Source organism: Silurus meridionalis, chromosome 8, assembly GCF_014805685.1.
Source record: "Silurus meridionalis isolate SWU-2019-XX chromosome 8, ASM1480568v1, whole genome shotgun sequence".
Classification (NCBI taxonomy): domain Eukaryota; kingdom Metazoa; phylum Chordata; class Actinopteri; order Siluriformes; family Siluridae; genus Silurus; species Silurus meridionalis.
The window spans coordinates 23,081,879-23,109,455 of record NC_060891.1 but is presented as its reverse complement, the minus strand read 5'-3'; the positions used below and the strand labels follow the sequence as shown (position 1 = coordinate 23,109,455).

General features: G+C 36.6%; 1 protein-coding gene across 1 annotated transcript in view; it reads right to left on the bottom strand.

The window, feature by feature from the left end:
• ryr2b (ryanodine receptor 2b (cardiac)) overlaps positions 1–27,577 on the bottom strand; it is an 88,621-nt gene that overhangs the window by 860 nt on the left and 60,184 nt on the right. The window contains 22 exon segments of the mRNA XM_046855680.1: positions 408–508; positions 714–778; positions 3,042–3,198; positions 5,827–5,961; positions 7,270–7,416; positions 7,524–7,584; positions 9,262–9,383; positions 9,865–9,907; positions 10,001–10,131; positions 10,601–10,768; positions 11,637–11,723; positions 14,293–14,440; positions 15,945–16,012; positions 17,630–18,427; positions 20,359–20,888; positions 21,102–21,183; positions 21,522–21,626; positions 22,582–22,710; positions 23,071–23,159; positions 25,354–25,434; positions 25,545–25,618; positions 26,961–27,102. Of these exon segments, the coding sequence (XP_046711636.1) occupies positions 408–508; positions 714–778; positions 3,042–3,198; positions 5,827–5,961; positions 7,270–7,416; positions 7,524–7,584; positions 9,262–9,383; positions 9,865–9,907; positions 10,001–10,131; positions 10,601–10,768; positions 11,637–11,723; positions 14,293–14,440; positions 15,945–16,012; positions 17,630–18,427; positions 20,359–20,888; positions 21,102–21,183; positions 21,522–21,626; positions 22,582–22,710; positions 23,071–23,159; positions 25,354–25,434; positions 25,545–25,618; positions 26,961–27,102 (3,463 nt within the window).

Genomic DNA, 27,577 nt, shown 5'->3' with positions numbered 1-27,577 from the left:
ACTACTGAAACTAAAAACTGTATTACTAGTTCATCCTACTAATGAGTTCTACTTTTACAACCTATAATTATACTATAAATTCTGCCGATCATCATAACTACTCCTGCTGCTAATACTAATGCTAAGACAGCTTCTCCTGGACTTTATACACATGTGTCTTATGAGAAATTGCACACTACACACTTTATAAACAGTACATTACAATTACACACACTGTAAAATTTACAGAGAATTTCATTGTCTGGTGTAACAGGCTGTATCCTGTACATATGACAAATTCTCTATTTAAACCACTCAGTGATGACAATAATTGTAATATTTCTCAATCTTTTACTAGTAACTATACTACTACTAACATTGTACTATTGCAACTACTAAAAATTGCAATTTATTTTTTGTTGTCTTACAAGTAGTTAGCCAGGTTGTGTTCATGCAGCGTGTGAGACTCAAAGCCATGAGGGACAGCATCAAAGTATTCGCTTCCAATGCCGCATATAAAACATTTAGTCTGCAGGAAGACAAGAAACAAAATAACTCATTTTCATGCTAAGAAGTCACACTAAAACAGCAATTTTATAGTTTTTTTTTTTATCTAATCTTTTTCAATTAATTTCAAACCTCATATATTTAGTTGCTGTGGAGATGCTCATTGAATTTTTGCACACATTAAACTTTTTATGAAACTGTCACCATGAGCTAGAACATGTTCTCACCTCCATGTCCTCTTTCACCTGCTCCTGTTGATCTCTCAGCTCCCCAAACGCATCAATGATCAGACCTAGTCACAAGGTTGCACCAGAAAACATTAAAAAAACGCCTGTACCGCTCCAAAAAAAAAAAAAAAAAACCAGCAGGCAACAAAACCAGCAGGCCCCTCACCCTGAACTACTCAGCAAGATTAGATAAATAAAATAAACCTGTTTTTCTGCTCAGGGCATCTACCAAATGCCATTATAAATCCACTTATGTTATGAACTTATGTGTTGAAATAACCTTATGTGGTATTCACTAGCCGCTGCCTTTTATTTCTCTCGGCAGCTCCCGTTAATAGTCACCACAGCATATTATCCGTCCTCTTTCAAATCAACCTACCTGCTACCTACCTGCTCCTTCTGACTTTCTCTTTACTTCTCCCAATATTCTCAAAGCAAATAATGCGTCTTTGGTGCTCTTCCTCGGCATGAAACCATACTGTTGCTCATAGATGGTCACTTCTTCGCTCAGCCTGGCTTCCACTACTCTTTCCCATAACTTCATGGTGTGACTGATCAACTTTATTCCCCTGTAGTTACTGCAGGTCTGCACATCTCCCTTATTCTTAAAGATCAGTACCAGCACACTCCTTCTCCATTCCTCAGGCATCCTCTTACCTTCCAGAATTTTGTTAAACAAACTTGTTAAAAATTCCACTGCCATCTCTCCTAAACATCTCCACGCTTCTACTCATACTGTATGTTATCCTGTCCAACCTATGTTCACTCCTCTTAATAGCTGCTCTCACTTCCTGCGTACTAATCCTGCTTCACCATTTCCACATCATCACTATATCTTATTTTACTCTTTCATCAGCTGCTCAAAAACTTCCTATACCTTCTCAACACGCTCTCCTCACTAATCAACACATTTTCATCTCCATCCTTTAGTGCTTGCAGTAAATCCTTTCCAGCTCAGTCCCTCTGCCTGGCCAATCTATACAAATCTTTTTCTCCTTTCTTAGTGTCCAACTTCTCATACAGCTCCTCATATGCCTTTTCCTTTGCTTTCGCCACATCCCTATTCACCTGCTGTGGCATCCCTTGTACTCCTGCCTACTTTTCTCATTACTCCTTCTATCCCAATTCAGTTTCGCCAACCTCTTTCTCCTTTCCTGCACTCCCTCATTCCACCACCACCACATCTCTTTGTCTTCCTAGCTGTGTCCCTTATCTCTCTGCAGTAGTTGCCCAATCATCCAGCACCTCTTCACCACTACGGAGTCCCTGTCTGACCACTGCAATTTTTGCTAAATCTACCACCATCTGCCTTTCCACATTCCTCTCCTTAAGGCTATACCTACCATCACCTCCTCAACACATCTGTTCCCTTCACCAATAAGGCCATTAAAATCTGCCCCAATCATCAATATTTTATTCCTAGTTACACTCTTCACCACTTCCTCCAACTCACACCAGGATTTTTTCCATCTCCTCCATCTCGCAACCCACTTGTGGAGCATAGGCACTGATGATATGTATCATTACCCCTTAAACTTCAAGCTTCACGTTCACCTTTAGAAACTCTCTCTTTAGCTCCACTACACCCTTACTGTACTCTTCCTTCAGGATCACCCCTACACCATTTCACTTTCCATTCACACCATGGTAGAACAGTTTAAACCCCCTCCAATGTTCCTGGTCTTACTCCCTTTTAACTTGGTCTCCTAAACACACAACATATGTACCTTTTTCCTCTCCATCATATCAGCTACCTCTCTCCCTTTACCAGTCATGCTACCAACATGTAAAGTACCAACCCGAACCTCCACTATCCTACACTTCTCCATTCCCTGCCGTCTCTGTAGACATCTTTCTAATGTCTTTCTCCTCCTTCGGCCAACAGTAGCCCAATTTCCACCGTTACCCTGTTGGCTAACAATACCTGTGGTTGTGTTTGGTAACACGGGCCTCAACCGAGCTGGTATAAAATTCTGGTTCATGATCCGCACATTTTATTTGGTACATGTTTTACGCTGGATGCCCTTCCTAACACAACCTTCCCCATTTTTTCAGGCTTAGAACTGGCACTAAGAGTGCACTGGCTTGTGCAACCCTAATGGCTGGGTTATGTAATATTCATTAGCCTGATCGTTCTTTTGTGCCCAATTAACCATATATTTATGTTTACAGATTACTATTTGTGTGTGTGCAATTTGTAGTTGCTCATTTTTGCATTTGAAAAGTGTTGAACTGAAAAAAATTAATGTTGCCGCAATTGTACTAATTTTAGTGTATAATGAAAATGGGATTGAGGAACCAGCTGTGGCACTGGTTTTCAATTCTCACCTTGAATAATGGCCAAGAGGATAACAATGACAAAAAAGAAAAAGGTAATGTCGAAAACAACACGATAGAACTCCGAGTCGTCTCCAGCTGGGTCTTCGATCTCATCACCGATTCCCCCACCAGCACGCACACCCACGTACATGTGGAACATATAACACTGAAAACACACAGACAGACACACTAAACCGTTAGCTAGATGCCAATGAGATCTTATACAGTAGCCTGATAATAATGCGCTGTGTTGTGAAGGCCACCGTAATCCTATGAACTTTTCTTTGACATTTCTTAAGATCCAGAAGAGATTAGTGTAATCTTATTATCTACACCTTTCTATCTAGACTTTAATTTATATTACAGAACATTTCTCTGTTACATTATACACTATATGGACAAAACTATTTTGACACTTGACCTTCAAACTATATGTGGTTCTTCCCCAAACTGACAGCACAAAGTTGAAGGTATACAATTATACATGACGTCTTTGGATGAAGAATAAAATTTTCATCAAAACCAGCTCTATGAAGATATTATTTACATGGGTTTGAGTGGAAGCTCTTGAGTGGCCTGCAACCAAGCTCTGACCTCAACCTTACTGAAGACCTTTGGGGTGAATTGGAATACTGACTGCACCCCGGGCTGACTTTACTAACACCATAATATGGATGAATAAGTAAAATCTCCACAAGTACACACCAAAATATAATTGAACATCTTCCCAAAAGATTGGAGGTTATTATAACAGAAATTGGGGACTAAATGTGGAATGAGATGTTCAAAAAGCACATACCAATCTTATAGTCAGGTGTCCACAAACATTTGTCTATATAGCGTATATCAAATATTTATGTGTTTGTTCCATCGGTTCTTCTCTTTCCTTACATTCAGAACTATACACTACCAGAGGGAGAAACCAAACCCCAAAATTTTCATGGACTTCACATGTCTGACACAGCTCAGCACCTTTTTGAACTACCGAGATCATAGCCCCAGAAATTCAAAATATAAAAACGTTTTTTTTTTTCTCCCTTAGGCAATACATTTCATGGTCTCTTACACTTATAACAGTAATCATACTCATGTGCAATATTTATGTGAACCCATTCAGGGTGCAATATGTAAACGTGTGCAATATATTCTTTCTATTTATTGCACTGTCTACACTTCCACAGTTTCCATACACTGCTTCCCACTTGCACATACCTGTATATAAGATGCAATTTTTTTTTTATATTATTTCGAATGAATATTGTGCATAAAACTTTATATATAAAATGTAAATATGAATGTAAATGGTTGTTCTTCCTCACACTTTTAGTTATTACACATATGGCAGTTTCTGTATTATTATTCCAATTGGTGGCATGGTATATGTAAGTTTGAGACATTAGAGACTTTTTTCACTTTAGAAACATCATTTGAGACTTCATTCATCTTTTTTTGATCAACAGCTGGTTATAATATTCCGCCTCTTTGGGAATATAACCATCTATCATAGAAAAGAGAGGAACTGTGCATCCAAACAAAGAATTAAATATTTGCTGTATTTTTCTGTTCTGTTAATGTTTTTTTCAGTTTTTCCTCAAAACAACATGTTTAAAGCTTGTGGTCTAAAAAGCATTAATAATTTATGCCACTAAAACATCAAAAACACAAACACCTAACAAAGCTGTGTATTACCTCTGTGGCAGGGGCTTTAAAGTAGATTTTCACACAGGTTACACTGTTTACCAATAAGAGATTAATGGAAAAACTCAGAGATAATGCAATGAGATATCTGATATCTTGCCTTTCCCTGTACCTCTATCAGTACCTGTACATGTATCTGTACCTTTTTTAGTACTTCTAATGCTATCTGTACCCGTATCCATACTAGTATCATACCTGAACCTCTACCGAAACCAGGACCTGTAACTGTACCAGTTTAATATCTGTTCCTCTACCAGTACCTTTATCTTTACCTGTACCTTTTCCAGTACCTGTATATGTATCACGTTTGTACCTCTACCAGTATCTGTACCAGTATCATCCCTAAACCTCTATGTCTACCTCTACAATTACTTGTACTACAACCTGTATCTGTACCGCTACCTGTATCTCTACCAGTATCATACCTGTACCCAGTGCTCGAATTAAGCAAGTCTTATGGGGGGTCCCGAGTTGTTGTGTAATTCATATATTTTTTACTAAAATAATTTTGGGGACCCCTTAGGTTTATTTTTTACTTGTCATGGGGGTCCCTAATGCCTTATAAGATACCAGTACCTTTTTGCCTGTACCTCTAAAAGTATTTGTTTTACCTAATTCTGTACCAGTATTGTACCTCTACCAGTACCTGTATTTTCTACCTGTATTTCATCAGCATTGTACCTGTATTTAAAGTCTGTGTCTAATATGCATTCATATTTCATTCCATTAAACATTAAAAACATAAACACCTAACAAACACAGACAAAAGAACAAGCTTTAATAGCTGTGTATTATCTCTGTATCAAGGGCTTTAAAGGAGATTCTCCCACAGACTGCACTGTTCACCTAGAAAGATATAAACAGTAGGAATGGGAGATATTGCAGTGAGATGTCTGATCATTTAAAACTCTGAAATATTGAATTCCACCTATACTGACAAATGATATAGATACTTTGGTAAACATTTCATTGCTGCAATTTAACAAACATTTGGGGGAAGAAAAGCTTCCTGTGTAGTTTTAAACCAATCGTCTGGGATTTGTGTGAGTGTCTATGTGTGTGTGTGTGTGTGTGTGTGTGTGTGTGTGTGTTTTACCGTCAGCATGTCATCACACTTCATATCCAGGGATTGGCCATCTTCAGTTTTGTTGTAAAACTTTCGGAAGAAGTTAAAGGCCACGACGGTGTAGAGATACACCACCACAGCCAACAGTCCTACAGTCAGAATCAACTACAACACACATATATACAAACTCAATATCAAGCACATGCTATTTTACTCCGAACTACCTGCATACCTCACATACTGTATACCGTACATTGTACAATATCATTGCCTGATTATAATATTCAAATGTAAACAAGCTGCCTACTATTTATTCAAACAAGACTACTGACATTTTTATTCATTTAATATAAAATATTTTTGGCTACACCAAGTTGATTAAAACATTTCTGTAGAAAATATCAGACTCATGGAATTGGACCTGCTAATTCTTTATAGTTTAAATCTTTTACTTTCTGTCAAAACTTCTGTTCCTTATTTATGAAGCCTTTACAACCCAGCCAATAGGGTTGCACAAGCCAGTGCACTCTTAGTGCCGGTCTCAAGCTCAAAATGGGAAAGGGTTGTGTTAGGAAGGGCATCCAGCGTAAAATGTGCCAAATCGAATATGCGGATCACGAATCAGAATTTAATACCGGATCAATCGAGTTACCAACAACCGCCACAGGTATCGTTAGCCAACAGGGTACCAGTGGAAATTGGGCTACTGTTGGCCAAAGGAAGAGAAGGAGAGGAGGAAGACGTCTACAGAGACAGCAGGGAAAAAAAACTGTAGGAGAGTGGAGGTTTGAGTGGGTACTTTAAATGTTGGTACTATGACTGGTAAAGGGAGAGAGATAGCTGATATGATGGAGTGGGGAAATGTAGATACTGTATGTTTTGTGTATAGGAGACCAAGTGGAAAGGGAGTAAGACCAGTAACACTGAAGGTGGGTTTAAACTGTTCTATCATGGGGTGGCCGGAAAGAGAAATGGTGTAGGGGTGATTCTGAAGGAAGAGGACAGTAAGAGTGTAGTGGAGGTGAAGAGAGTTTCTGGTAGGGTGATGAACGTGAAGCTGGAAGTTGAAGGGGAAAGTTAAATGTCATCAGTGCTTATGCTTCACAAGTGGGTTGTGAGATGGAGGAGAGGGAAAAAACTCTGGAGTGAGTTAGATGAAGTGGTAGATGGTGTACCTAGGCATGAAAGATTGGTGATTGGGGCAGACTTTAATGGGCATGTTGGTGAAGGGAACAGAGGTGACGAGGTGATGGGTAGGTATGGCCTTAAGAAGAGGAATGTGGAAGGGTAGATGGTGGTAGATTTTCCTAAAAGAAAGGAAAATATCAGTGGTGAATATATATTTTATGAAGAAAGAGAAGCATAGGGTGACATATAAGAGTTGATGAAGGTGCACACAGGTGGTTCATATTCTATGCAGGAGATGCAACCTGAAAGCGATTGGAGACTGTAAGGTGTTGGCAGGTTTTTTACCTGTTTTCCATTGTGCGTGACTGATGACAGGATTGTGCGCAATGTTTTAAAGCCCATGGCAACGTCCAATAGGTGAGCAGCGAAGAAGAAATTATTGTAGTGGCCCAAAATGGACAGCAGCATGTACCACGTAAGATAGAGGAAGGACTGAGGGGTTTATCACATGACCAGAAGAGAAAAAAGAACACATTTGTGGATTAAAATCTTGTCTACTTAAAATGAAGATAATAAAGTCTCAAAGTTATTTGACTCACATTGTCAGTGAACACCACTCCAAGTTTCCAAATCTGATATTTAATATCAATGGAATTTAGTCTGAAATCACAATAACAGAACAGTATTTGTAATAATAAAAAATATATATATATATATTACAAAAACATAGCTAATTTTGCTGCCATCATCTGGTTCATTTAAAATGTAAGATCATAAGTACTTTGTACACGTTTGTCGATGCCTGACTATTAGATTTGTGTTTTTAAATATTCAATTCCACATTTAGTCCATATTTGCTCTTATAACCCCCCTCTTCTGGAAAGATGTTCCACTAGATTGTGTAGTGTACAGGTGTTAGTAAAATACTGATGTAGCTGAAGTGAGGAGGCCTGAGGTGCAGTCAGCATTCAAAATCATCCCAAAGGTGTTCAATAGGGCTGAGGTCAGAGCTCTATGACAGGCCACTTAAGGTACTTTCACTTCAACCCATGTAAAGCATATCTTCATGGAGCTGGCTTTGTGCACAGTGTCATGCTGGAACAGGTTTGTGTCACCTTGTTCAATAGTAGGAAAAATGCAATGCTACCAATCCAAAGGAAAAAAAAACATCTTATGCAGTTGTATACCTCCATCTATGTGGGGTTTGGGGAAGAACCACATATAGCTGGAAAGGTCAGGTGTCCCAAAACGTTGGTCTATATAGTTTTATATCATTTGAAGTAGATCACTGAATCAGTTGTTTGTTCACCTTCTGTAATTTGGATTGAAGTGAAACAGCAGTGACACATAGGGCATGAGAGTCTCTCATGTGCAATTGTTAGATCACAGAGATTTCAGTCCTGAGCAACTACATGTACTTTGGCTCCAAATATGGCCACCATTTAAACTCACACACACACACACACACACACACACACACACACACACACACACACACACACACTCTCTCTCTTTCCTGCTTTCAGTGAGGGTGACCATCTGCTCCCATACACAGTAGAGTGCCATTACCTTTGCATTCATCATATAACTAGTCTAATTTGCCTTAAATTATGGATTTTAGTCAGTCATTAATCTGAAACAACCGAATTGAAAAAGTTTAATTGTTTCGTGAAGTAAATAATTGTTTCATATACACTAAAATAGCATTTCAGTAACTCACATTAAAATGATATGATTTTGAGAGAACATCTTTTGTACACTTCTGTAATTAATTTTTCAGAGCTAGCTAGATTTTTATGAATTAATATTTTCACAGATGTGGATCTGTTAAAAAAATAAACTTAATTTTTAATAAATGAAACTTATAAAGGTTAAATGGGGCTTAGTGTTTTTTTTTCAAATGACGTTTTATCTTTAAGAATATATAAGAAATACTGAATAGATTAAATCTATTCATTTGTTTGAAAAAATATATATTATTGCGTATTCTTGTTATTTTTCTGTATGTGTGGAAAAATAAACGTAAGGTTACTTTTAACATTATTACTTTAAAAGTCGCAACTTTAGCGATTTTGAGATTTTTAATTTAACTTTATGGCTGCTGCATATTGTGTATTCATTCATACATCTCTCTCTCTCTCTCTCTCTCTCTCTCTCTCTTTCTTTCTCTCTTTTTTTGTAACCACATACAGTTTTTATGCCTACTTACTGTTTTATGCATTATGCACTGCTCCATATGCCTCTATACTATCTGCACTCTGGATTATGTGCACCTGCATTGTCAAATACATATGTATTTTATTAAAGAAATGAAGAAATAAAAGAAAAAGTGTGTACAGTTCTCGGGCTGCTCTTCTTCCACTCTGGACTTCATAGCTGAAATCGAGTGTTGTTTTATCCAACCCCAGCAGCTCACTGATCCGCTCTGAGCCATACAACTCGCTGTACTTGGCCATCACCTGCAACAATAACAAGTATAGCCATGCATTTGAACAGGAAGAATAAAGAATATATATATATATATATATATATATATATATATATATATATATATATATATATATTTATTTTATTCCTTCAGCGCCATGCACAAGTCACGTTTAACAGCAAGTGCCTGATGGCTTACAGTACATATATATATATATATATATATATACAGTATATATATAATATATAGTATATATATAAATTCATGTTAAATTTTTTTCATTTCCTTAGTTTGGTTTTCATTTCTAGTTCTTGCCTTACCCACGTATTGCTGTATGCCAATCAACTGGACTGGTTCCCTGTTAATTTACATAAACCGTTCTTACCCTGCACTGCATCCACTTCCACTATCATGTATACTACTTGCATTACATAGAATGCATTAAGAGCAAAACAGCCCAATGCTCATACACATAAGTGTTCATACAGTGTTAAGTCAACACTTTACCGTACCTTCCTCTTCACAAACTTGTCCCAATAATTACTTGGAAAAGATCTAAAAAGAAGAAAAAATTAAATTAATACATTCTTTCTAACATTTTTGATAAATAAAGTTAAGAACAATATTTAGTTGGGTATAATCTCTCACGGAGTGTTAATGGCGAGTCGGTCCCACTGGCCCCTGATGTCATCGTCAGCTGGTTGCCGTGTGACATACAAACCATCGAACTCCAGTTTACGTGCTAACTCCTTCTCTCGCTTAAACACTACCAATGGAACCTGAAATTCATAAATCAAAAAATACGGTGTAAAAATACTGATATTTATATTTGCATCATTTTTCTTAAAAGCATCTTCATAAAAACATGTACTTTCAAGTCTCTGTCTAATAATTTATCATGCTGAACAAACACATTTAGTTTGAAAGTAACAAAAAGTTGGATCCTCACATGCTGACACTGGAGACTCCTTCCATAAATGTTCAATAAATATCTTCTTACCAAAAGCTTTTACTACAGCAGCCATAATATAAATATATAAATGCCTGCTGTCCAATCAGAAACAAGAATTGACCCACATTAACCAATCATCTCCACAGGATTCTGTTTTTATTTTATCCTCAATGCGTTATTTTGTGTTCTGTCTCTGAAAAGCCCCCGGCAGCCCCCTTGAGTACTCAATAATCCGTGGGTATTAGAAGAATAAAACGAGGCTAATAATAAGATAAAGGGTATAGTCAGCCACTTGCCTTCAGACAGTAATAGCCAATGATGGAGCAGAAGGAGATAAGAGTGTGTAATACAGCCAGAATGTGTAGGACAGGCTTCATGTAACCACTTTCTCCCAGAATAAAATGTACAGGGTTCTCATCGCTGAGGTCAGACAGGGCCACATCGCCAGCATCAGTAGACGAAACCTGGGTCATGCACAACAATCACGCTATTATTGAGTAGTTCCCAGTAATTACAAATGATAATTCATCACCCAATTATCATCTAGGTGACACATCAAATCTGTTCTATAAATATATACCATGTATTCACCATCCATCCATTTTCTTATATATATCTGGGTCTGAGTTGTCAGTCTAATCTCTCTACCCACCTCCTCCAGCATCTCCACAGGGAAACCTGTAATATAATCTCTTCTTGATCTGCCCCGGATCTTCTCTCTGTTGGACCTCCCCAGGGAGGCATCCAGGAACCACGTCAAACAGTTCCTTCCGATGCATAGGAGCAGTGACTTTAATTAAAGGTCCCTCTGATTGTCTGAGGTCCTCACTCTATCTCTAAAGCCCTCAAAGCCCAGGTACCTGGCAAAGGAAGCTAATTTCCGCTATTTGTATCTGCAGCCACATTCTTTCGGTCACTACCAGAGCTCATGACCTTAGTTGAGGGCTGAGACGTAGATTAATGAGTATATTGACATCTTTTTCTTTCGACTCAACTCTGTCTAACTACGACAGACTGGTACAATGTCTACCTGTCAATCTCTCGCTCCATTCTTACTGTTCTATGAAGAAAAGCCAGTGGTAGGAGTCTGAGAAATTGAGTTTCAGTGGGGCTTCTAAATGACATCTTAGCGAAGGAAAAAGTGAAGAATATTGTCAAATCTATGTACACGAAATTACCTTACAAGTTAACTCATGGGGTTGGAGCCCAGGAGTGGCAGCTTAGTGTGTACTCAATCTACCACTTCCCTTGGTTTACTAAATACACCATAATGAAATCAGTTGAAGGAAATCTGTTCATCATGCATGTGAGTGCAAGACTGAGACGCTTTACCTTGTAAAAGAGTAGAATAAAGTTGATCCCGAAGGCCACGCACAACGCCAGCACACGCATGTTGTAGAAATTCCTGGCGAAATAATTCTATAAGAAACAGATATTTAGTGCGAATCAAATCTTCTACATCACATAGACATTCATACAGCGTATGACATTTAGTGAAATGCTTTTTACGACTGTTCAATACTGAAGAATGCACATGTAAAAAAAAAATTACAATTACAATTAAATAAAAATATAAAGTATAAAATATATATAAAGTATAAAATATAAGTATAAAATGCTCATCACACGGCTTCATTTTTACATACCTGACATTTGATTTCAAAAAAAGGTTACATCATGTGATCACAGCCTGAATCACACCACTTTTATTCACACCTACATACAATCCAATCTGGGCAGCGTGTTCACATCAGAAAGAAAATGTCTGCTTATGTAGCATAAAAAAATCCCTGCCCTGTTTTGACATTTCCCCTCCCCACTAAGCTAGTGTACATTTGCATATTTTGTCAGAGAAATGATGTGTGGAGAACTTCTATCAAGGAGGACGCATATTAAATAAGCTCTTTTGTAATCCTGATATGGATACGATATGAGCCACGAGGCTGTATGGAACCGGAGTGGAACGAAAGAACCCGACAGACCAGAGACACAATGACAGCGAAAAAAAAAAAAAAAAGATGACACACGGTTCCGCCTTACGAGCAGTTTTGCCTTCTGGGAGTCGATCATTTTCCACGTCAACGATTCTTGAACCTCAGTCTCTGCTGCTTTGTGCAAACTCTTTCTCCTGGATCTGCGTTTGCCTCAGCTACTTTCCTCTTGTCCTTCTTCTCATCATCCTCACCCCTACGAAACACACAGCTTTTATTCTTTTGCTGCTATTGATCTAAGCTATACACAGTCAGCATAAACTGAGTTTAGATGTCCACAGTTGTGGACAGATGTTGCAACTTTTTTTGCAAGATAAACAGTGTTATTCATTCACCGGTCATAATGTTATGCCTGATATATGATATAATTGGTCTTTCCACCACAGAAAATCATAGGGTACACACACTCCTCTCCAAATGCTAACCTGCTAAGCATGGCTCTCACAATTACTTCAGGAAATTTAATTGGATAAAAGCATCTATAACATAATGGGCAATATACATTTGAATCCATAATAAACACATAAAAATGTACTAAAATATATTAGTTTTTTGTAGTGTAAATGTGAGGGTGATGCCAATTAGGTATTGCTACTCTTAAAAGATTTAATTAGTATCCATGTCAGTGGCATGAGGACTTTCTAAAAAAACGATTCTTCATTCACTTTTATCTACTCGATCATCTTTCCATGATGAAGTAACCTGTAATAGGCAACTCATGTAAAAAAATGTTTAAGTATGATAAATTAAGGCATTATAACGGCATATGAATGATTTTACATAGAAATCTGTAAAGTATAATATCAGTAGTGTTTTTTTTTTTTTATCACACACAAAAATAAAAATAAAAAATAGTGTCAGCTCTCAGCCAGTTACATGCTCCAGTTCCATGTAGGTGTTATTTTCACTTAACAGTTAAACAGGTACACAGACTTTTCCAATGTCTCATTCTGTTTGATCCCAAGCATGCCCAATTAGACACACACTACTCAAACGACTTTAATTCACACAAACTACGTGATGTCCAGTATTACATTCAGTCTTTCTCATGTTTCCTGACTTTTACCAAGCCTTTGTTCAGTTGTGTTGTGACTTTGTTACCAAACTCATTTACTTTCCTGTTAGTGATATAGTCTTGCCCATGTGTATTCTGTTAGTTAGTCGGTAGACTTTTGCCTGATTTTGCATTGTGATTTTTATAATGCTGATTTGGATTTTTTTCTGTCTGTGTTATGGATTGAAATTTAGCTTAACAAACTTTATCCTGCACTCTAACATGGCATCATCACATGTCGTGCATCGACAGTGTGACTGCGCTCTGACTGACAGTTTGCGTGGCGCTGCCTATGCACAATGCTCAGTTCACCCGTGTTTGGGAAGCCGCACCCTGTTTAATGCCTACACTTGCGCCAATTCACAACAGTCTGTAAAAGTTTGTCTGCATTTGCATCTGTCTGCATTTTCTGACAAATGTTCAATACTGAAGAATGCACATGTAAAAAAAAATTACAATTACAATTAAATAAAAATATAAGTATAAAATATATATAAAGTATAAAATATAAGTATAAAATGCTCATCACACGGCTTCATTTTTACATACCTGACATTTGATTTCAAAAAAAGGTTACATCATGTGATCACAGCCTGAATCACACCACTTTTATTCACACCTACATACAATCCAATCTGGGCAGCGTGTTCACATCAGAAAGAAAATGTCTGCTCATGTAGCATAAAAAAATCCCTGCCCTGTTTTGACATTTCCCCTCCCCACTAAGCTAGTGTACATTTGCATATTTTGTCAGAGAAATGATGTGTGGAGAACTTCTATCAAGGAGGACGCATATTAAATAAGCTCTTTTGTAATCCTGATATGGATACGATATGAGCCACGAGGCTGTATGGAACCGGAGTGGAACGAAAGAACCCGACAGACCAGAGACACAATGACAGCGAAAAAAAAAAAAAAAAGATGACACACGGTTCCGCCTTACGAGCAGTTTTGCCTTCTGGGAGTCGATCATTTTCCACGTCAACGATTCTTGAACCTCAGTCTCTGCTGCTTTGTGCAAACTCTTTCTCCTGGATCTGCGTTTTGCCTCAGCTACTTTCCTCTTGTCCTTCTTCTCATCATCCTCACCCCTACGAAACACACAGCTTTTATTCTTTTGCTGCTATTGATCTAAGCTATACACAGTCAGCATAAACTGAGTTTAGATGTCCACAGTTGTGGACAGATGTTGCAACTTTTTTTGCAAGATAAACAGTGTTATTCATTCACCGGTCATAATGTTATGCCTGATATATGATATAATTGGTCTTTCCACCACAGAAAATCATAGGGTACACACTCCTCTCCAAATGCTAACCTGCTAAGCATGGCTCTCACAATTACTTCAGGAAATTTAATTGGATAAAAGCATCTATAACATAATGGGCAATATACATTTGAATCCATAATAAACACATAAAAATGTACTAAAATATATTAGTTTTTTGTAGTGTAAATGTGAGGGTGATGCCAATTAGGTATTGCTACTCTTAAAAGATTTAATTAGTATCCATGTCAGTGGCATGAGGACTTTCTAAAAAAACGATTCTTCATTCACTTTTATCTACTCGATCATCTTTCCATGATGAAGTAACCTGTAATAGGCAACTCATGTAAAAAAATGTTTAAGTATGATAAATTAAGGCATTATAATGGCATATGAATGATTTTACATAGAAATCTGTAAAGTATAATATCAGTAGTGTTTTTTTTTTTTTATCACACACAAATAAAAATAAAAAATAGTGTCAGCTCTCAGCCAGTTACATGCTCCAGTTCCATGTAGGTGTTATTTTCACTTAACAGTTAAACAGGTACACAGACTTTTCCAATGTCTCATTCTGTTTGATCCCAAGCATGCCCAATTAGACACACTACTCAAACGACTTTAATTCACACAAACTACGTGATGTCCAGTATTACATTCAGTCTTTCTCATGTTTCCTGACTTTTACCAAGCCTTTGTTCAGTTGTGTTGTGACTTTGTTACCAAACTCATTTACTTTCCTGTTAGTGATATAGTCTTGCCCATGTGTATTCTGTTAGTTAGTCGGTAGACTTTTGCCTGATTTTGCATTGTGATTTTTATAATGCTGATTTGGATTTTTTTCTGTCTGTGTTATGGATTGAAATTTAGCTTAACAAACTTTATCCTGCACTCTAACATGGCATCATCACATGTCGTGCATCGACAGTGTGACTGCGCTCTGACTGACAGTTTGCGTGGCGCTGCCTATGCACAATGCTCAGTTCACCCGTGTTTGGGAAGCCGCACCCTGTTTAATGCCTACACTTGCGCCAATTCACAACAGTCTGTAAAAAGTTTGTCTGCATTTGCATCTGTCTGCATTTTCTGACAAATGGTCAATTATCTGACTTTAAATGGAAGTAAAGTGGAGCTTTAGGCATATTAGTTCTCCTGAAATGTTGGTAAGAATTCTAGAGAACAATGCTTACACGCTAGCTTTCAGATTTACTGCAAAAAATCTGATTTATACGACATCCTAAATGAATCCGCTAGTGTTCAGTCAATAATATCTGTCTAATGCAGATGGAATAAATGCTTTATGTTGTTGGCAAAAAAAAGGCACATACTCAGCTTTTTCAGTCTCTGAGTGCTTCTCTTCATCCTCCTCTTCCAAATCCTCCTCAGACACCACAACCTATTGGCACACACAAATAAATAACTGTAAAATGTATATCAATATCTGGACAACCATGGACAAAGCTTCAGGCACACAAACAGATCTTGAGTGGCCTGCTAAAGAGCTCTAACCTCAACCCTGTTAAACACCTTTAGGATGAATTGGAACACTTATTGCACCCCCTGCCTCCTCACCTCCCCTACATCAGTACATAACATTACTAACACCCTTGTGACTAAAAGATCACAAATCTCCACAAGAACACTCCAAAATCTGGTGGAACATCTAAACAGAAGAGTGGAGGTTATTATAACAGCAAATAGGAACTAAATGTGGAATGGGATGCTCAAAATGCACATACAAGGTGGTCAGGTTTTCGTCCATATAGTTTATCTACAAAGCTAGAAATGTACCAATAAGCCTAATAATTTATACAGTGTACGTAAGTATTATAATATTTGACCCAAAAAGTTTCTTGCTCTTGTTATCATATCATATTATTGTACTGCTATCTAAGTGAAGTTTAAATTAAAAACAAAAACATGCGTTTGTTTTAAAAGGACATCTAGACATACATGCACAATGCAGAGATTTGTATATTAAATTTTGGCAAAAAAAATAAATATTTGTAGCTATCTAATATCTTAGATTATAATACTATTAGGATTTTCTCAGAGAGAACGAGCAGCAATCTGGCTCGCACAGCTATGGCTTGTTAGCATGCGTCTTGGATAAAAACTGCTTGTATTAGTCCTTGATCTAAGATCTGAATAAATGCTATTATGATTCTAATAATGCAGCTAGAATATTTATTTATTTATCCATTCATTTATTCATTCACTTATTTATATTTTACCTCTTGAACCAAAAAGGGTTAGTGTTTGGTGAAGACAAGAAAGCTGGCATATTAGCAAAAAAAACAAACAAACAGTTTTTAGATAGTGTATTTTCTTTCATATCAGAACAAAACACCTGAGTAAGATCGTTATGGCTAACTATTTGCTGCTTACTCTTTTGAAAAGATTTGTTCTTATATAAACAAGCTGTGATGTCTATGGTTAGCAAGCTAGCATGATATATAAAAACATAAAAAGATGATCACGATTTAAGAAAACAGAATGTGCACTTGTATCAAAAAAATTCAACTAAAATGACTAGCTAAACAGAATCCTCACTTATAACAAAAAAGGATCTGAATAACAAAGCTGTAGCTAGCCATACTCATTTATTTGATAAATGCTAAATCAGATAAGTTCTTGTATCAAAATTAGATATAAATAACAGCTATGACTAGTATGCACAACTAGGATTTCTAAATATAATTTGTACTTGTATCAGAAAGAAATTTAACTGTTACTAGCTGGCAGCTAATATTTCTAAATGAACTAGCTTGGCTTCGTAAATAGGACCAGGGTAGCTGAACAAAGATAATTGTAGAGGCTTAGGACCACAAATCTAACCATTAGTAATAAACTATACTATTTGTAGTACACAAGAGATTACTGGAAATGCTGTGTACAAGTTTCCTGTGTGTGTTTAGTTGCATTTCAGTGTAGTTACTCGATTATAAATGCTGAATACATTCTTCAGATCAGACGACATTACTGTGATATGTATGTGCTGTACTGTACTGACCTGATTTTTAGAAAGATCCATTACATCACTCATGCTGGTGTTGGAATCTTGACTAAGTAGCATGTACTGTCCACCTTCCTTTCGTAACTGGAGACCAAATATGTCAGTAAGTAGCTGAGGGTTTCTGGACACAGCCGATAAATCCAGAGTCATCGCTTGAAGCTCACCCTGGGATGATATAGACCGTTTTGGACCTTTGACCACATGGGCTACCCCTTCGTTTAGCCCTGTGACATCATCCAGCGTCGGATCTGACAAATTGTTGAAAAAATCTGAGAGTTTGGTCTCTTTGGCAAACTCTATAATACAACCACTGAGAAAGACAAGGTAAAGGATGTGAAGGAAAAAGCAAATGGTGCCTAAGATAGCGTGACAAACGACTGAGAAAGTCCTCTGGAAGAAGTGAGCGATAACCAAAATAAGACTCTTCACTGTCATCCTTTTTATCTGCCTCTTCATGTTCCTTATAGAAAGGAGGCACATTATCATCATCAGGCCATTAAAAGGAGTCAGGAGAAGCTGTTTCATCAGCTCCATGTTTAGAGAAAAGCCTTTCTGCACGTTTTTAGTGCCATCATTATCTATTGAAGGATTTTTATCGTCCTCGTCTTTCTTCTTGTCCACTCCGTCCTTCTCGGTTTCTATCATTTCCTCGTCACGGTCGGAACCAGAGATCTGGGCGGCCAGCTGCATCTCAAAGATGGTGTCCTCACAGAAGTTCACAAAGAGCTCCATTTTTTCCTTTTCTCCTCCCTCATTAATGATGCCGAAGATGAACTTGTGCTTGCTCTCCTTGACCTAAAGCAAATTATTCAAATGTTTATCACAAGACAGATGATAATTACGATATACACCAAACAGGCATAACTTCATGGCCACCAATTAGGCATAACATTATGACTACCTCTCTAATATTGTGTACCTCTGACCTGTCGAGTATAAACAGCCTTAACCTCTTCAGCAATTTAAGCTTCAGGAGCTCGTCTGTTGGTTCAGACCACAAGTTCCAGCCTTCGCTCCCCATGTGCATCAATGAGCCTTAACTGCCTATGACACTTCTTTGGATCACTTTTGATAGATGCTGACCACTGCAGACCAGGAACAGCCCACAAGATCTGCAGTTTTGGAGATGCTTTGACCCAGTCGTCTAGCCATCACAATTTGGGCCTTGTCGAACTCGCTCAAATCCTTCCCATTTTTCCTGCCTCAAAAACCATCAACTTTGAGAACAAAATGTTCACGTGCTGCCTAATAAATCCCACCCACTAACAGGTGCATTGATAAAGAGATAATCGGTGTTATTTACTTCACCGCTCATAATGATATAATGTTATGCCTGATTGGTGTAAGTACAATGTTTTAGCTTCTTAGTGTCCACTTTTATTATTATCAATTCTATATTTCACAATGGTTTTTACTTTACACACATTAGTCATTCCGGCCACTTGGGTTGAAAAGGTTACACCCATGTTTACACTACCACAAGTTCTTCATAATCAGAATTGAGTGCTGCTTATGCTGATTATTCCATTCCATTTCAAAAGCATCTACACCATTATTAAGAAACACAAGCACCTGCTGTTAAGTAAGAACAAACTCACAAATCAGTGAGTAAAGACTGATGAAGGAAGTCTAACAATTTATTCTGACAATTTATTGTAGCATTTGGTGGTTTACTGCAAAAAAACTGCTTCCAGCCATCATTATTTTAACAGTGTATAAAATACAATCATGTGAGTGTAGAATGTAGGCTACTCAGTTCATGTACTAGTTAGACTAGAACATCTCTCATGCAAATCTCAGGCAATCTCCAATTATGATCCTTTGGTCATAAATGACAAATAGTATTTCCCTGCCTATGTATTACATTATACTGTATTATATTCTGCCTAACAATATTTGAGTATGTGTACAGGATGTCCATTAATCCATCTACCACGCAATAAAATATTCGAATACAAAGTCTACTAAATGTTGTACAACTGGGTTCCACAACTTTTTAAGCTGCATCATTTTTCTGTTCTATAATGGGGGGCCGGGTCGGTCTGTAACAGAAAATGGCATGGGCTGGAATGACTACCAGTATTATTGTGGAGATTTTATTATTATTAATAATTGGAAATTGTCCGATAGTGGATTTTAAAGATACTGATAGCTAGGTTGGATCGAATTTGCCGATAACCGATTTATCAACCAATATTTTTTTAAATTGATAAAAAAACAACAACACCATGTAAAAGAGTACAGAACATTTTTACCAAAATAAAAACAGAATTATGAAAATGTGCTAAAGGCAATAAACATGAATGTATTCGTTTATGAACATAATTAAATAATAAAAAAAAAAAAGTTAAATAATAAATATAGCTCTCTTTGCGCAGCACGTGGTCTCGTGTATATAAAAACAAACAGCACATTGTGTCAATGATTCACCACTAGAGGCTGCTCTTGTAATGACAGCTGACCAGCAGCCGGAAAAACTATCAATCTGGATTTTTGCCAAAGGCCGGTAGTTCCAGCAATCGGTGCCTCGACCTCTATTAATAACTAAGTTGAATTTAATTTTAAAGCCAACAGATATTTCTTTGATTCTAAATATGTCTCTGGCATGGCTGTGATGGACGTTCCAAATGTGGTGACTGGCCATATTCGACCTGCGGCCATAGATTGGGGACCTCTGTTTTATAATATAAACAGATTTAGCTTATGTAGAGAAATGTCTGCATTACCTGTGGTTTCTCCCATTGCATCCGGCTCGACTCGCTGATTTCAAAGTACACCCTCTCGACCCGTTTACCACTTCCCATGATCTCAATCCTGCCCAGGTGAGGCTGGAAATACCTGAGCACACTGTCAGCTAACTCCAGAAAGTTCCGCAACCGGGCATCGTGCGGCATGTGCTCCGACAGGTTGGTCAATAGGACGGCCACGTTGAAACCGATATCTTTGGCCGGTTCGTGAAACCGTGCCATAAATGCACGATAGTCCAGGAGCTTGCTCTCGGTCGTCTCCACACAAGACAAGATGAATTTCCTCTCTGAAGGTGTGTAGCGTTTGTAGCCCTCCATAGCCTTCTGGAAGTCTTTCTTAGATATAAGCCCTTGTCCATCAGGGTCATATTCTTTGTAGGCATCAGAAGATATAAGGTCTTTGAGTTTTAGGAACATGTCGAAGAATGTGAGGATCATTTCCACATTGCTGGATGACTCCACCAGCATGTCCACCATCTGTTTGCCAATCGTGCCGTTCACAACATTGCCTGGAAAACACACCACCATGTGTATAAAGATACTCTATTCCACTAATTTATGGTATTTTGATTTGATTGTTTGAAATAAAATCCAGATGTTATAACAATGCACATCAAGTTACTTAAAATATAGATTGGACAAGAAACCTTTGAGTGGTAACCATTTCATTGTACATTAATTTTGTAATCTCTACTCATTAAAGAAAAAAATATATATATTACCTTCTAGCATAGACAAAAGCATCACCACCATATCTTTCAGCAAATCCATAAGTTCCTTCAGCAGCTCTATCTGACTCGAATCCTAGATGTAGCACAAAATTGTCACCTCACAGTATTCTGAGCTTACTTTTATTAAAAGCATTTTATATGTCAGCTCACCAGAGACTGACATTTGCTGTCAAGAATACCCTGTAAATAGCACAGTCTGTTTCCTTGATCGTCTGTTATTTATAGTCATATTACATTCTGCATAAAGGTCAAACAAGTGGTAATGACATACGCCAATTTTTTCACCTCAATAATTAAGCATTTAGATTTATTCCACATTTCAATAACTCCCTCACCATTAAATCTGAGGTTTTTAAAGAATTTACAAGAACAAATAAATATTTTTTTGTAGTAAAGTTTTGTTATGCAGACCTGAGAAAGCTTCATCTGCATGTGAGCAAAGACGTGGAGGAAGCCGACCACAGCATCCCACAACCGACTGTGGGCCAAACTCTGCTGGTTGCCGGTGCATGGACCCTTAAAAAAGTTAATGATTTGTCATGCAACATTTCACTTTCCAATTTTGTGTTACACTATGTTGCCAAAAGTATTGGGACACCTTACCTTTCCTGCCATATGTGGTTCTACTACATGGAACAATCTTCCAAGAGGATTAGATGGAATTACATGGGCAAAATGGGACTAAATGTGGAATGCAATGCTTAAAAAAAGCACATACCATACTTATGACCAGGTGTCCACAAACTTTTGGCAATATAGTATAATGTAGGTGTATATGTAAACCTTAACATGTTAGGATATTAACAATGCAGCTAGTGTGGAAGTGGGAGAGTGAGATATGGGTAAAAAAGTATGAAAGTGAGGATGGGCAGAAAAGTAGGTTAAATACATAAATAAAAAGATGCACACAAAGAAATAAAAATTAGACAAAAAGAATCTAACATTTCCTAAAGCATTCTATTTTCTTCTTGACTTCTTAACCAATTACTACTTTCCCCAAATGATCTTGTATTAATAGTGTTAAAATATAGTATACAGTTGTACCTCCACTTCTCTTGTTCTGACTTTGAAATAAATGTCAACATTTATCAAACAATGTAACGTAATGTATAAAATAATTTTAATGCTTAAACGTTTTTTCAATATTGTCTTATTTCCATAAAAATCAGTAGCCAAAGTTTATGTGGGTCTTATACGCAGTGTCTGTTTTGCATTGAATTGGTGACTAATGTTTGTCCGCATAGCTATCCATACATTTCCGACTCCTAGTGCTACTATGCATTATGCTATAATATTGTAAAGTTAAGATGGTTATGATGAAATGGCATGAAAATTATTTTACAGTAGCCCACACTAATATCAGATCAGATCAGATAGACAGGTATTTTCTGGTATGTAATTTAATTAAAATAAAAAGCCTAGAAAAACTGATGCATGTAATGTTTTTTATTGTGTCCAATAATGTGCTTACCTGGATGTATTCTGTGAGTGTGTTAAAGACCTGTTTGGCCACCCTGATGGCTTTGGAGAAGTTGCGCTGGCCGTGTTCATCAATCACATCTTTTCCAGAGTAATACCAGTAAAAGTCACTGATGGACTCCTAAACACAACACACGGTTATAAACCTTCTACTGTATATTCATTACTACATATCTAGTACTACTATATAGTAACTATTAGTACTATAGTATAGTATATAGTACTTTACAACTGCAAATTCATTACTGCATATTGTATATTATATATTCACTAATGTGTAATCACTATGGTATATTCACTAGTGCAGATTCACTACTATATTTAACAGTCACATTCGCACATGTACAGAACATCAACAGCTCCATATTGCCCTTGTAAATTAATGCAACTTAATTGTTCTCAGTGATTCCTAAAAGGAAAAAAACCCACACATTTAACCCATGTCCCTGTCCCTTTAGTTGAGCTCACAGTGTTGATTCACCTGTAATCGGAGCAGGTAGTCCACAGTGGAGATGACTATATTTACTGTGGTATTGTTTCCTGTCTGACTTCTCAGATAGTTCTGTAATTCTGTCATAAGGAAAACCAGTTTAGATATTTTGAACAGCATAGCAGACCACTATAGAGTTAGAAAACACATTGTTTAATGAAGCTTTTCTGCAGAAATGAAAACCCACTAGCAATATCTAAACCACCATCCTGTGCCATATTATGGTCTGAAAACTTGATTACTGGCTCTTAGGCTCTATGATATTATTGCACATGCCATGTGTTCAGTACCCAATCAGAATTTTAGACTCTTTTGGCTCTCACTGATTCATAGAGTGAAGAAATACAGATAGAGTGGCATTTTCACACTTTTCACATAAATTATTTAGGGGAAATGGGGGAGAAATGGGGGTGGGGGGTGGGGGGTTGAAGGGGATTCCAATAGCGTTTTTCTATAACCATTGGCATTTGTATCAATAACATGTTGGGTGCGAATATGCACCATTAGAAACCCATCAGGTTAAATATTTAAATCCTAGACTGCCACTATTGGCCTTTACTTGCTGAAATATATATAAATATTGAAGGATCAGTAAGGGTGTAACACAAAAGAAATCTATTTAATAATTAAAAATTGAAAAATTTATAAAAACAAATATCAAGTGAGTTTAAATAGAAAAAGCTAATGCTTATGCTATCTGATATATGATATATATGAAAATAGCTGAAAATAAAATCATGGACCTAATTTCCTAATATTCTTCCACATTGTCATTACAAATCTTTATATATATAAAAAAAATCATATTATTATTACTTTTTTCCGCTTTCGCCAAGGGCTTTGTCAACCATTACTAAACTCATTCTTTATATCTAAAGATGAAAGACCAGGAGGGAAAACAAAACAAGAGGCAAAGACTCTGTGTGATTTTGAGTTATTGCTTTGGTACAATGGCCGGGAGATGTCGAGCTGCTGGTGATTTATTGTGCAATTGTGTGAATAAACACCTGCATTATGTCCTTCACAAAGCAACTGGAGGAAGCGGAAGAGATCACACGTGAGTGGCTCATCTGCCATAACCTTATCACCTAATAAACAGATACAGAGAGAAAAATGATATATATATATATATAAAAAGCAATCCAGTAGCACAAAACATAAGACTATATTCATATTTTTATATTATATTTAGATGTACCTGCATTGCCTTCAGCTGCCGTTCCTAGACACTCGGCTTTTAGCTGCCTTTCAAATGCATTCAGGTCTAAAACGCTGAAAAATTCAAAATATATATATATATATATATATATATATATATATATATATATATATATATATATATATATATATAATGGGCACATCAGAGGTCATTGAAATTGTGAAGGATTATTTAACAAGGTAATAAAACACAAGAAAAGCATCAGCATTATAGTAGCAAGGGGTGTAAAACACAAGCGTATCTTTAGAAGCACTTTGAGCTTTTAAAGGACTATAAATTGAAACTATCATTTGTTAATGTATTGGTAAATTTATCAATAGTTTAATAGCTTAGAACAGAACATTCTTATTATACTAATTAAAGCATATCATTAAATAAATATACAGTCTATTTAATAGGGATTGCATACACTTTTCACATAAATTATTTAGGGAAATGGGGAGAAATGGGGTGGGGTGGGGGTTGAAGGATTCCAATAGCGTTTTCTATAACCATTGGCATTTGTATCAATAACATGTTGGGTGCGAATATGCACCATTAGAAACCCATCAGGTTAAATATTTAAATCCTAGACTGCCACTATTGGCCTTTACTTGCTGAAATATATATAAATATTGAAGGATCAGTAAGGGTGTAACACAAAAGAAATCTATTTAATAATTAAAAATTGAAAAATTTATAAAAACAAATATCAAGTGAGTTTAAATAGAAAAAGCTAATGCTTATGCTATCTGATATATGATATATATGAAAATAGCTGAAAATAAAATCATGGACCTAATTTCCTAATATTCTTCCACATTGTCATTACAAATCTTTATATATATATATAAAAAAAATCATATTATTATTACTTTTCTCCGCTTTCGCCAAGGGCTTTGTCAACCATTGTACAAAAGTGACTAAACTCATTCTTTATATCTAAAGATGAAAGACCAGGAGGGAAAACAAAACAAGAGGCAAAGACTCTGTGTGATTTTGAGTTATTGCTTTGGTACAATGGCCGGAGATGTCGAGCTGCTGGTGATTTATTGTGCAATTGTGTGAATAAACACCTGCATTATGTCCTTCACAAAGCAACTGGAGGAAGCGGAAGAGATCACACGTGAGTGGCTCATCTGCCATAACCTTATCACCTAATAAACAGATACAGAGAGAAAAATTATATATATATATATATAAAAAGCAATCCAGTAGCACAAAACATAAGACTATATTCATATTTTTATATTATATTTAGATGTACCTGCATTGCCTTCAGCTGCCGTTCCTAGACACTCGGCTTTTAGCTGCCTTTCAAATGCATTCAGGTCTAAAACGCTGAAAAATTCAAAATATATATATATATATATATATATATATATATATATATATATATATATATATATATATATATATAATGGGCACATCAGAGGTCATTGAAATTGTGAAGGATTATTTAACAAGGTAATAAAACACAAGAAAAGCATCAGCATTATAGTAGCAAGGGGTGTAAAACACAAGCGTATCTTTAGAAGCACTTTGAGCTTTTAAAGGACTATAAATTGAAACTATCATTTGTTAATGTATTGGTAAATTTATCAATAGTTTAATAGCTTAGAACAGAACATTCTTATTATACTAATTAAAGCATATCATTAAATAAATATACAGTCTATTTAATAGGGATTGCATAGACTTTTTCATTTATTAATTGGTACTTGCGGAATGTCGATTTCATGACATGGTGGCAGAAACAGGAAAAAAATTGCATGAAGATGGTAAAAAAAAGCGTTCCAAATGCAATATTTCTCGTTTAAAGGTTGTTTAATGATCATGTTCTGAGAAGCCATGTGAATTTGATGTCATTGAACTCAAAAGAAACAAGGTCCTGAATTAAAATTTTTAGGTTGAAAAGGGATTTTTCTTACTCAGAGATCAGAAATGATGAGTTATGACCTTTAGTAGAATGCAACATCAGAGCTAGTCCATCTCTCATAATTCTAAATCCAGCATTTATCTAAAATATTAGGATTTGATGAATAGATGTGCAAGTTGTGCAGTCATGCAGCCTTTATCATTCCCAAAATATAAAAAATGTACACTACATGGACAAGCATAGAGGAGACCAAAGCCTGTTCCAGCATGACGATGCTCCTGTGCACAAAGCCAGCTCCATGAAGATACGTTTTACACTGACCGTGGTGGAAGATCTTGAGTGGCCTGCTATAAAGCTCTGAACTCAACCTTACTGACTTCACTCCAGACCTCCTCACCTCACCTACATCATTACCTGACCCTTGTGGCTGAATGAGCACAAATCTCCACAAGCACACTCCAAAATCTAGTCGAACATCATCCCAGAACTGGAGATTATTATAACAGCAAATGGGGACTAAATGGGAGTTTCAAAAGCACATACAGTATAAATCTTATGGCCAGGTGTCTAAATACCTTTATCTAGTGTATAATACTAAGAAGGAGATTGAAGAAGGACTCATAGGCAAAACTCAGGAAATCGCTAGGCTACAGGTTTGCTGTGAATTGTAGACAAAATGTGCTGTTTCAATATGATTGTTTTGAGAGTTCACATAGCTTGAATGAAACGAGACAGCAGGCTGTATTTGGCCTGTGGGCTTTGGGTTTGACGTGTTCTAAAATATGACTGTAATAGAGACACTACCTGCAGGACTGCATGAGGCTCGCCAGGCTGTGAAAAAATCCCACATCTCTTTTCTCTCTCAGATAGTCCAACATTTTCTACCAGAACCCAAACAGAAAAAAAAAATCATGCAATATGAGAGAAAATAAAATGCTCATAAGAGGTGGAACGGTATAGTATTATTTGATTTATAATACTGTTTTTCACAATTTGATACATTTCTCCAAATATTTTTCTACAAAATTTGAATGAGGTAAAATGATAATTTTTTCTCTGTATAAAACTATATATATTATATATATACAGTATGTGCATGCTTCTTTCCTGAATTCAATAATTGTGCATGTGATTACAAACCAGAGCGATTAAATAACTGTAAATACACTTAAATCTCAACTAGTAAAAATGTTTGAAACATAATAAGTTGTTTGACTAAAATGCCCATCTTTCAAGCATCTTTCTCAGGTCTCAGTTGTGTGGGAGTGATGTTTTTAAAAGCTCTGCAGTAGGTTTCACAGTTCTAATGTGCCTGTGGAATCTATAACGTATACCATTTATTGGTCATTTGGGGTCCAGAGCTATCGAGCTACAGTGTGCCTCCAATACATTGTATTTTAACACTTGGCTGAAGCCAACTA